Genomic DNA, 12825 nt, shown 5'->3' with positions numbered 1-12825 from the left:
GGACATTTATTATTTCAATAGAGCAAAGGTATCCTTTAAATTGTAACTTAACAATTCCATTGAGAATTAAGCAGCAAATAATTGATTGGATTGCGATTTATTGAGAAATCTTGTAATCAAAAAACTCTCTCTCTCTCTTCTCATTAATTTATTGACAAATTTAATCCCAAATCATAATAATCGCACATTTAACTCGCGTATGCTCAACAAAACAATAGCCGTAATGGGTTAAGACCCTTTGCTATCACATTTGCACGTTCTGCGCATTCTGTTTTACTTCCATGTACCAATACATCCATATATTCAAATTCTATTTGCATAAAGAAAAATATTGTATTAGTTTTGCATTCGCACATTTACGAATAAATTAACAATCGCATAGCCAACGATACAGTCACAGATGCCTCATAATGAATGCATGTGTGTGCGTGTGTGCGTGTGTATGTGTATACATATGTAAATTTATCTTTACATACGAGTATTTTTCTGTATATTCAAAGCAGTTCATAAACAGTTAGATGCATACGTATCTATGTTTTTTTTGCATATATTTCACATCTGATTGAAAAAAATGCAGCATTTATGCAAACAATTGAAAATGTAGCAGGTGGTAGGAAAAAATTGTTAATTACAATTTCCATTTCGCCAATTGATTTGCAAGGTTACTGAAAGATAAAGCAGCTTAATAATGATTTTTATGACAATTTACAGCACTTACGAGGAATACATATATGTGTGTAAAACTTTATTTAAAGTTTTAGTTGCATGTTTAAAGTTTACATTTTCTTTCTTTACTTTAACATAAATGGGAAAATTTGTCAAAGATAGCGTTTTCTCTTAAAAAGATATTCGTTACAAGTTCTTCACACTTCTTCCTTATAAATTAGCTTAGTTTTACTAAGCTGAGATCAGAATCTATTTCGAATCTTCATCTGTTTTTAAGTAAACACAGACTTTAAATTCATTGCGCTATTTTAAGTCGAAAGGCCACATAATTGTAGATCATATTAACTAAACTAAAACATTTATTAGACCAACTGCTGCAGACTGCGTGCCCACCTGACGGAAATAGAAATAGTTAGACATGGTACTTGAAGTTTCCGCATCATTGCAGATGAATCAGCGCAATCATTAGAATCCACAGTCAAGGAAATATAATGGGAATTACAAGCTTTAAAGCAAGCGGCTCTTTAACAGTCGAGTTCATTAGACACCAACTTAATCATCGGGCAATCAAAGTGCCTTCACACTTCAGATATAAGTCGACAAACGTATTTAAATGGAAAAGCCATGGAATCAGGCTTTCTCCTTTCATTCAAATTCCGCAACCAACTGGAAAGATTTGCTAATTATACACATGCACTTAAAATTCAAATTACACTTGTTAGGCATTAGCGCGAATGAGATTTATAGAAATTAATTATGGGTATGCGTGAAGAAACGAAAGCTATAATCAATATGGAATGATGGCCAGCATTAAACAGCGACAAGTCGCCTTGCAATTATTTGCACTCATTTAAAACGCAAGCATCTGAAACGGTTAGAGTGGAAATTGTTTCCCTCTGGCTTGTGTTAAATAATTATCTCTTATATTTGTTATCAACAAAAATATGTAAACTTCTTGGCGTAAAATTATTTTATTTTCCACAGCGATAGCTGTGGATATACTCCTTTGCAGAAAAATAGAAACATTTGCCTAATTGGTTTCAGTTCAGTTTTTATATTGAAGTACAAGAAAGAACAAGAAAAAGAACAACAAACAATTACAACTGCATTTGACATGAATACTTAAAAAATGATAACAACATTGTAAAGTCTGCACTTAATTAGTTAAAAGCCTTGCAGTTATAGCGAATTGAGGATTTCGCATTGCTGTGTTCTAACAAATATAAACAAAGGGCAGATAAATGAAGATAATTTGATATAATTACTTGAGTGCCTGCTTTGAATTGCAAATGGTTGTGCTGACGAATAGGAAGGGACACAGAATAGGGACCGATAGTCTTTGTTACACAGCAGTGATCAGATCATGAACAAAATGTTCAACAATGAAGCATAATTATATTTTGTTGTTTTTAAAAACAAAATACTTCAGTCAAATTAACATATATGTGCAACTTGTTTTTTAAAATTTCTTAGGATATTTCTTGTGTTTCCTTTAATTTTTTTTTTTAATAGTATAGATTAATTATTAATAAGAAGAATATTTGATATTTAATAATAAATTAGTTGAACATTTTTTTCATAGGAAGTTGTTATATGTGTGTACAAATGAAAAGAAATTCAAATTTTAACTATCATTTACATTTTAAATACAATTTAAATTGAAATTGTTGCCCATTTCTGAACAATAGCATCTCCTTAATTTTGTCGAATTGTTTTCCATACCTAGAAATGTTGCCTGATAGAATGCCCCAAAGGTCCCCAATTGAATTTAAATCCGGACTTATTGCAGGCCACTGCATTAGGGAAATATTTCTTGCCTCGAAAAACTTCATGCATTTAAACGAAGTAAATGAAGTTTTATTTTTTTCTGATAGAAGCCGAAATTGTTCAACATTTTCAAATCCTGTTCCAGTAGCACTGATTTCAATTCCACAGTTCTTTGCGCAACGATTTAAATATTATAAGAAGAACACAATCAAATAATTGTTGCTTATAGCAAATACTTATTTAGTAGCAATCTTTGCACAAAAGCCAATAAAAACGTCCCATTCGAGCTGCTTGTGTTACAGATACCGCAAAGACAGACTTCATGGCCAACTTAAAAATTTGATGAGCTTTGTTTTTCTCCAATATCATTGCACTTAAATATCAATGTCAGGACAATTTGCATGCTCGACAGAACAGCGAATAGGAAAAGCGAACAGAAAATAGAGACTAGAAAAGAAAATTGTGTGAAATTGCAAGCAAAGGCTAAAAGCAGCCACTGCAAGATAAATAAAACACTAGCAGAGAGTCAGGAAAACTGACAAGAGCCATGAAATGAAAAGAAAAATGAAAACTCACCTTCGAATTGCACTTTAAAGTGCAGTGGAGAGCGCGAGCAAAGCAATCGAAATGCTACAGCCTGCCAAACGAAACAACATAAAACTTGACAACAATAAAAGTAAGAAGAACAGCAACAACAACAACAACAACAAGAACAACGTCGAAAACAACAAGCGATAGCTATCGGTTTCACCTTTAAGGGCGCACTCCATATCTGTCTATATACCCAGCCAGGTCTCCACGCCACACACACGCCCGCACACATACATATTAGAGTGAGCGGCTCATAAATTTAATACAAAGAACGCCGCCACAGACTTGGCAACAATTTTCCAGCAATTTTTATGTGGTTTGTTTACACGACTTTGAACGTAAGGTGTTGTTCCACGGCCTCGCACACACTCACACACATAACGCACACTCATCTATAAATCAACGCGACTTTTGACTGCAGCTTTATTCGCGCGCCCAGCGCCTTTATTTAGTGTTAAATATGGCCCGACACGCTATGTTTGCGCCCATAAGAGTTCCCCTAAGTCTCATTTTCACCCACCACCTCAACTCTTGCTTTATGGTGGATTGTCTGTCATTTACATATCAATTGTTGTTCTAGTGTGTGTGTGTGTATATGTGTGTGTGTATATGTGTGTGTGTACCCCTATAAACTCGTTCATATGTATGTGTTAGTGCGAGCTCTCCAGTCTCTGCTTTCACTTCCTCATTGGGATTTGGTGCGCTCCTGTCATTTAGTAATCGATAAATTTTGTATTTGTACTAAATGCTTTTCGGTTAGGTTAGTCAATTTTACTGATTTTGATTCTGATTGCTGCATACAAATAGCATGAATACACACACACACACACACGCATGCTCGTACTCGCACATTCATGCACAGACACAATGCATGACCGCAGACTAAATTGTAGCATAAATAACTCGTGTTGTGTCAGCAATTGAGCGCCCATTGGTTTAGCTCGCATGTGAAAAGAAATTCCACTGACAGAGATATAGGCAGACATGCAGACAGGCAGACAAACAGACCTCAAGAGAAATAGACAGCCAAAATACAAAATGTTGTATAGCTGCTCTAAATGCATCTATTGATTTCGGAACGGTTCTCCAAACTTGACGCAAAGCCGAACATTTGCTGAACGCTAGTCTCTGATGCATTCATTTTACGGAAAAAAAAAATTTCGCCGCACCGATAATATCAATGCGCCAAAAAAATACATAGTATATCAACAATCCTAGTCTCTAAAATTCTAAGCAGTCCGAAACAAGAATACAAAAAGTAGCAATTATTTTGATTGCTTAATACAAGTACTCGTGTATGTGTATGGGCAGCCTAAGTGAAATCTATTTATAAAATTATTAGTCACATTACATTAGTCATTGCACTATAATTATTCAAAATGTAGTGGAAACCATGTGCTATTTCTTATTTCTCTGCATTCCTCTTGCGAGAACTTTATTTCTTTGCATTAATCCAATGTGATAGACAACTGAAAACAAATAAACTGCAACCATGTATTTGATATCCTCTTATCTCAACCCACTTATTGACATGCTTTTTTAAAAGCATATCAAGTAGTACTCGTAACGATAAATAGAAAGGCGTGCTGGAAACAATGTTGGTGTTTTTATGCAATTTTATTTGTTTTGGCATCTTTTTTACGGAATTGTGTACTCTTTTTAGAGGCAAACCAACTGGAAAGTTAAATCTCATTCTAAAATAAAATCATTTTGAATTGCAAAGCATTTATATTTACTTTTCCAGCTTGCAAATCGACAAAATATTTGTTAGGAATCGATTATCGGTACATACTATATAGTTTGTACTTGCTTCCGAATTTCAAGAATATTCAAAATCAATGTTCATTACGAACAACATTCATCTTTAGCTGTAATGTTCACATTTAGTCTTTAGACATATACGCGCTTTAGATAGATCCAAACGGACCTTATATCTGAACCTGCATTTCTCCTTATATTAAACATATATGTGGATATCAAACGAATTGCCTTCTGAGACTCCAGTTAGCTCGATTGGTTTTTATAGCAAGCAGCTCTTCTTAAATAATAGAAGCCACCAGAATAGTTAGAGAAGGCCAGCTAATCGAATTAATTTTGAAAAAAATTACTTTGCAAAAACAAAATAGTAATTCGATTTTATTTCTAATATATATATTTAAATTCATAACAATTACTGGGAATTATTAATAAAGGTCGACATGTGGGTGAATTTTATTCCTTTTTCTCACATTCCATTTTTTCAACCATTTCAACATAGTCCATCTAAATGGAAAGTGAAATTATAATGAAAATTCAATCAAAAAAAATATTTTATTTGCAAGGTTTTAACACAAATGCAAATGTAAAGCGCAACACACACACACACACACACACACTTCAATAGAACAAGTGATAATTAAAATGGTTTGAAATTAAATTAAATTTTAAACTTGAAATTTTAAATCTCGTTTACGATGCGGTGGCACTTCGGGCTTATCGAAAAATAACAATCCATGCAAAATTAAATAGAGAAGAAAGCATAGCAAGTGCACAAACATAATTCATTTATTTTTAACAGCGCAGCAAAGGGGGCGCGCATCCATTTATTTTTATACCTGAGAGAGAGACTACAACTCTTTTAATGGATATATAACTTTATGAACGAGTATGTGCGAGTGTGTATGCTTTTACATATACAAGTATGCATAAGTGGGGACATGAGTGGGACGGTGTTATGCAGCTGTTATGTGTAGAGTTCCCCCAAACCAAATTGTTTGACAACTGCCCTTCGGTTGAACAACCGCAACAACAACATGTTCTACTCATATTTCGTATTTTCTCTCTATTTACCTGTTGGCCAGGCCAGCAAAAATTGAAGCTAAAGGCTAAAAGCGCATTAAATACGCATTATGTGGCCGCAGGTCGCGCGCCATGGGGCCATGGGGCCGTGTGGTCGAGCGCCTCTGCCGGCCACAGCAGCCGCGACCATGTCCAGCACATAGCACCAAACGTTCGACCACGGACTTGCGAACCCTACCTCTCCCTATTCCAGTTCCACTACAAGTACTCCTGCCCCCTACTCTCTCTCTCTCTCTCTCTCTCTCTCTCTCTCTCTGCGTGGCTCGTTGCTTTCAAATTAGCGCACAACTCAATTAAAGGCCATAGAGTGCAGGGAGGGCTGTCGTGTACGTTGTGATCAGGAGTGGGAGGAGGAGGAGGAGGAGGGGGAGGGAGAGCGGCAGCCTGCATAATTTTGCTGCTTGGATGCCCTTCGACGCGCATTTTATGCTTCAACACTCGCACACCATCAACAATACACACTACATACTAGTATATAGTATACAGGCATAGACACTATAGCACATGCAGTCGAGAAGCTCTCATTTAATTTAGTTAATTCTAATTTAATAATGAGTCGAGCGGGTTGCGCTGAGTTCGAGCCTGAATTGTATTGAGAGTCGAAATGCGTCGCACGCCATGCACCACAAAGCATGTTAATGTTAATGATAATGTTGATGAGCATTGAATTAAGCCACACATTCGCACACACACACACACACACACACACACACACACACAGTCGCATGCGTGGCATTGCTGGCGACTGGGGTTTTAATTGAATGGCCGGCCAGCAACTGGCAATGACAGTGGCCGCCATTGCAACCCTGACCTTGTGCATGAGACAAAAGCGCAAAGTCCACCTCAACCGCACGCCCATACGTGGAAACACACACACACACACACACAAACACACACTGAATAGATGCATGCAACTAATGCGCTTATGCCTGCACTGACGCAAGTGGCTGGCATTGCATTTAAAGCCCTGCAGCAGCGTCGTGCGACTGTCACTTAATGGCAATGCTGAGGCAGATTAGTGCAACACCACGGCGTATACTTGTACGTGACGTGGCATAAATCAATAGCCACGCGCCGTTTTATTTAGTTAACCATTCTTTTGCTCGGCCCACCAAGCCAGGCCAGCATTGGGCAAAAGCAAGTGGTGGTGGTGGTAGTGGAGGGGAAGAGGGGGCAGAGGTCCGGAAATGCTCAAATCACCTGCCACAACGCAGCCACTCAAAAGCTGACGCGACAAGCAGTCGAGCTGGTTGGCCGAGCATTGTTAACGCAATTTCGACACGGAAGCAATTTCCTTCTTTCTCGCTTAGGTAATACTAATGGCAGACTGGGCGCACTGGCTTATTAATACCAATAGTCACCAAAAATGCATACAGCTGCTGTCAAAGCATTTGCAACTAGCTCTGATTATGTGGGAGCATGTGGCCCAGTTGAAATGCAAAGCAACAAAGCCAACAAAGCCAACAAAGACGAAACATTCACGCCCAGATTGAATTGAATGACAAAATTGCTGCTTGCCTTTCTACATTCCATCCTTCCTGCCAGCCTGCCAGCCTGCCTGTCTGACTGACTGCCAGTCTACCTACATGTCTATCTATCGCTCAGCCTCACGCTCGCTGCTAGTCTCTGTCTATCTGTCTGTCTGTCTGACTGTCAGACAGCGTAATGATTTTTTCCGCTTTGCATGCCACGGACGAAAGGACGAGAGCATAGCGCATGCCATTGCACAAATGTTTTTCGAATGCCTTACCGCGTGCCGCGTGCCGCGTACCGCATGCAGCGTCCCATGCCTCCACGTGTAATGCGCACACTTTCGCTTGATGTGTAGCTGCGATCTACTTGTCACTTTCGCTTTTACAATTTCATAATCACTCTCTAGCGAATTTGGGAAATAAATTAAGCGACGGATGATTTGAACACCTAAATGGCACAGAAATATGCAAGTATGCGATAATGCATAGACGCGGAATAACCCTGCATTGTGATTCTGTTAAATACAGCTGTCTGAAGATTTGTGGCAAATAAGTATTTCACCAAGCTACTTTCGATTGCCAATGACGATAAAACATGTTGAAATATGTCAGATATTACAGCAACCAAGGGAAAAATCAGGCTAATTTAGGATTGGATACCATAACTTTGATAAAATTTTGAAACTTTTTAAAAAGACTTACATTTAATTCAAGTATACATTTTATATTTTGATTGAAGAGATCAGTGGCTGTCCACTGACTCATAAATACTAATAAATATTCGTCATAGTGCACACAAGACCAGACGATATGTCCGTCTGGATGAACGCAAGGACCTGCGTATAAGAGTATAATTGCTAGCTAACCTAAACTTTCTTATAATTTCCTTAAATATAAACTGAACTTAAACTGTCATTTTGATGTTTGAAGAAAAAATCCATCAATTTTAAAATTTCAAAGATTTTTGCTTTAATTAGGAAAAATATAATATTTCGCAGAACTTAGACGCAAACCCGCATAATTATATGAATATTCATTTATTATTATACCTATATTACTTATTTGTACGTTTAGGTTTTCAAACAAATTGATTAGAATTATTTACAAATTAACTACTGCACCTATCGCTCGATTCCGGAGTTTATTGTTAACTTCCATTTTGTTTTAAAAACTTCGAGTGATGCCATGCCACAATAGGAGTGCTAGTGATATGCCAGTATTATTATAATGCTATCGCTGTATTTCACACATTCATTTAATTATATTAATTTATTTTTTTCCATTCAAGTGGCTCTCTAGCACTTCATTTTTGTTGAACGTGTACTTAAGTATAACACAAAGAGGATATCAAATAAAAGTTAGGCTTGGCAGAAATTAATTTTTCAATCATGACCAACATTACTTAACTGTAGCAAATGAGTAGAGTAGAGGCTTTAAGGATTTATTAAAGCAATAGCAGCAATTAAGTACACCACTACTGCAAAAACGATTAAAAAATTTGCTAACCTTCATATATAGACATACATATTCGATTAAAATTTAACTGTTTATTAGGCACGAATTGTTATCTGTCTACATACTTTTATAAATATTGTAATAAATAAATGTTTTGCGAGTCGTTAAAAAAGGCATTTCTTAGTTCCGAACCGAAAAACTATCGACGTGTGAGGCATTAAGAATGTGAAACAAGTTCCAAAAACGCAGAACTTCTATGTAATAGACTTCCTCATTTGCATATCTATATTTTTCATTCACGTTGTATTTAGGTTGGACCTATTTAGTTATTATCCTTGCTGATATGCTTGCACTTATACAGATGGCCAGCTACGTGCTTCTTTGCTCTGTAATGACATTTTCTTCAGCGAAACATTGCGTTCTACTCAGTACGAGTACTGTAATTTATTTATTTATTTATTTAATATATCAACAAATAATGCTGTCAATACAGTTTACCAATTTGGGGGGGTTTTATTTCATTCCGATTTACAGTCTATATGTTGTTAGATACATTATAGACCTATACCACTAGAAATAAATAGTAGAGGAGAAAACTTAATTCCACCTAATAGCGACATAGGTGAAGAAATGCAGAAAGTGAAAAATAAACAGAAAGAGAAAAAGGAAAATCTCCAACCCGGTGGGGGAAAATTTGATTGCCAGTCCGGCCAGCTATATTCAGAATATTGTTTATTATTGTTCTTTTGTTATGTATTTACGAGTACATTCCAGTAAATGGTCAAACATTTGGACTGTGAAACTCTCATTAATAACTCGATTTAATTACAAATAGAAATGGAATGGAACTGCAGCATAATTTGATGAATTAAAAAGTTGAATTGAATCGTTATTGATGCCATTGAAGGTAGTGCTGGATGCAATTCAATTTAAATCTTTCCCTTTCATTGAAGCGGTGCTGCACTTTTGCGATTTGTGCCCTCCTGTCTGGCTCTGCCTCGGCAGATCACTCCACTACTAGTGCTCGTACTAGTACTTGCAACAAAGAAACACACACCCAACCAAATATATACCAGGAGCCATGGAAACTGTACTCTAAGCAAGTGTGTGTGTGTGTGGACTTGAGCGTGCCAGTTGCGACTCGACGACAATGCCGACGACAAATACAAATTCGATTCGACTGATGATAGATAATACACATGTCTACATATGCATATTTACAAATAGACCTACACACACACATACACACCAACAGTCGTGTGTTTACCTACTGGTAGGAGTATGTGTGTGTGTGTGTGTGTGTGTCTGTGTGGGCGAATGGGTGGTTGGGTGGTTGGGTGCTCGTCAATATCTGTTTGCTTTGTGTGGGCTCGTTCGCATGTTTGCTCGTCCACCGCGCGCGCACTTCCACTTCCGTTTCCTGTTTGTAAAGGTTTATTTAGGACCTTTGATTTGTATGGAAATTGCTGCGATATGCTTCAAATCATTGCAATTACAATAGACGACGCTGGAAATGGTAACGAAACAGCAATGGCAGCGACAACGACAACCAAAATAATAATAATAACCTCAACAACAATTAGGTTATAGCACGCTCCCCAAACACTTTGTCGTTGTCGGGTAATGCAATTATGTTGTTGGTTCATGTGCCGATTGTGTTGTGTAACCATTTCAAAGCATTCCAAATGTGCCTCCAAGAAAACAATGTGTTCTCCTACTTGGCTTGCACAACGTCGTCTTTTTAATTACAAAAAAATAAATAAATAAAAAACACATACTACTCTTTTGTGTGTGTGTGTGTGTGTGTGTGTTTGGATGCCATTTCATTTCATTTCATTGCCGATTTGCTGTTGTTGTCTAGTTGTGTTCCTGCTTCGTTGAGTCTCGATTTGCTGCCATGAGCGAAAATCAATTTCCAGCGCCAAAAACTTGCAACTTAATGGCGTCGCCTTGCCTTCGACGCAGAGCCAAAATGTCATTAGTATTGCGATCAAGACACACTCACTCACACTCGTAAACACACACTCACACAAGCACACTAATACATGCAAAGCTGCAACTCGCATGTGCCGAATGTGGAAATTGCAAACTAAATGGCAGGCAGCTGCGAAAGCTCTTTTCATTTTCACTTTCAATAGTTTTTGGGCCAACATTTGTGTGCTAATTGATTTCTGAACAAACACAAAAGGTTTTGCCTACTTTTTCGATGGCGCAGTCAAAACTTAGCTGCCAGCCAAATCTCAACTTGTCAAATTCAAACAAAAAGAGTAACACAAACAACACAAAGAAATTGTATTTCTGAACATATCGGCCACTATAGAATACCCTCCATCGAGCTAATGCTTACATTTTCAATTATTGATGCACATAACCGGTGAACTTCGACAAAGTTCTTGCAAACACTAATTTGTTAAGACAGCTTTATGCAGCTACAGGAATAGTCTTGTGCATTCTAAGTTTTGTTGATTTGCTTTAGACATCATCAAGTGGCATTTTGGGACCTAAAATTCCACTTCTAAGCTTCATATATTCAACTGATTGAATTTTAAGTCCTTGTAAAGAGTAGTCAAATAATCCTTCCTATGCTTAAAACTAATTTTTGAGAATGCACATAACAACCTGCATATCTTCTTCTCTCATACACATTGTCCTGTAATAGAAACTATTGCTAAGAACATTTAGAAAAGAAGACCACGGGTTCGCTTTTAAAATACAACCAAGCTTTTTATATAGCTGCTTTCTAATATTTACAAAAACTCAAAATATTTTCTTGCAAGTATGAATATATTTTCTTATGACTGCAGACTGTTTTCTAATATATTAGAACATTTAGAAAAGAAGACCACGGGTTCGCTTTTAAAATACAACCAAGCTTTTTATATAGCTGCTTTCTAATATTTACAAAAACCCAAAATATTTTCTTGCAAGTATGAATATATTTTCTTAAGGCTGTAAACTGTTTTCTAATATATGTACTTTGGAACGTGGGCTTGATTCATGCTGAATAATTTATTTTCTTATTCCTTGTTGTTCAACTTTCTTCTAAACAATTAGCCCAACCTATCTACTTACTGTTAATTGAGTTGACATTAAGCAGGAATTTATGTATTTTTTGGCTAGTTCGGGCATATTTCTTCAAGAAAGGGTTTGCTGGCACTAAGATTTGAATTCCTAGCAAATAATAACTATTCATTGACGGGGAATTTTATTTGTAAGGATGCAGTAATTTCAATCATATTACAATGAAATGAAGCGGTCGTCCTTTAAAAACTATTATTTTAATCAGACCAATCATATTTGTCGGTACTTGACTTATATTTGACAAATATAGAGCATCTAGCAATGTATCTAATGTCTCTAATAGGCGGACAGATGATGGATTCCTCATCTCGCCAGCCATTTAACCTTTTGGGTGTGTACAGGACATAGAGCCGAGAATTGCGCACAAAAGTACACTATGCTTTTTGCTGCCTATACGCTGTTGTTTTTGAATTCCATGTCAGTTGACATATGCGCCACATGCAACGGCGATGGCGGCGGCAGCGGCGGCGGCGGCAGCGGCGGCGACACCAGCAATGGGAGCACGCAACTTCAACAAGACGACAAATTGCTAGACAGTGACGCCGCCTAGTTGAACGCTGCGGTAAATATTTGGCGTCTAGTGCCCTGTTTTATTGTTACTCTTCGGTTTTTGCTGTGCAACGAGGCACACAGTACGTGGCGGCAGTTGCACAAAACTCTGCGCAAAACGAAAACAAATTGTATATCAAACGAAAAGCGAAAACAAAGAAGTACGGTACGGACATACAGACAAACAGACACACAGACACACAGCCATGCAGACACGCGCTTACATCTTTGGCCTTTGGATAAACACTGCTCGACTCGGTTTGACTCGCTTTGACTTTCGGATTGGTGTGGGTTGGGGCTACAATTACGGTTAGGGCTTAGGCCTTGGTTTGGCGTCGACATTTCGCTTAAGTTTCTCTCTCCGTTTTTATTGATTGCCGCTTATACAAGGCAGGGGGTGCGCAGG

General features: G+C 37.5%; 1 protein-coding gene across 1 annotated transcript in view; it reads left to right on the top strand.

Annotated features, from left to right (window-relative positions):
- LOC115626950 (uncharacterized protein DDB_G0283357) overlaps positions 1-12420 on the top strand; it is a 69995-nt gene extending 57575 nt beyond the window's left edge. Inside the window, exon 3 of the mRNA XM_030522466.1 lies at positions 12293-12420. Coding sequence (XP_030378326.1) covers positions 12293-12420 — 128 coding nt within the window. The remainder of the gene's footprint in view (positions 1-12292) is intronic.
- The last annotated feature ends 405 nt before the right edge of the window (positions 12421-12825 follow it).

Source organism: Scaptodrosophila lebanonensis, unplaced genomic scaffold (genome assembly GCF_003285725.1).
Source record: "Scaptodrosophila lebanonensis strain 11010-0011.00,11010-0021.00 unplaced genomic scaffold, SlebRS2 tig00000089-arrow-pilon, whole genome shotgun sequence".
NCBI lineage: Eukaryota > Metazoa > Arthropoda > Insecta > Diptera > Drosophilidae > Scaptodrosophila > Scaptodrosophila lebanonensis.
The sequence above is the reverse complement of the archived record's forward strand: the minus strand, read 5'-3'. Positions and strand labels throughout refer to the sequence as shown.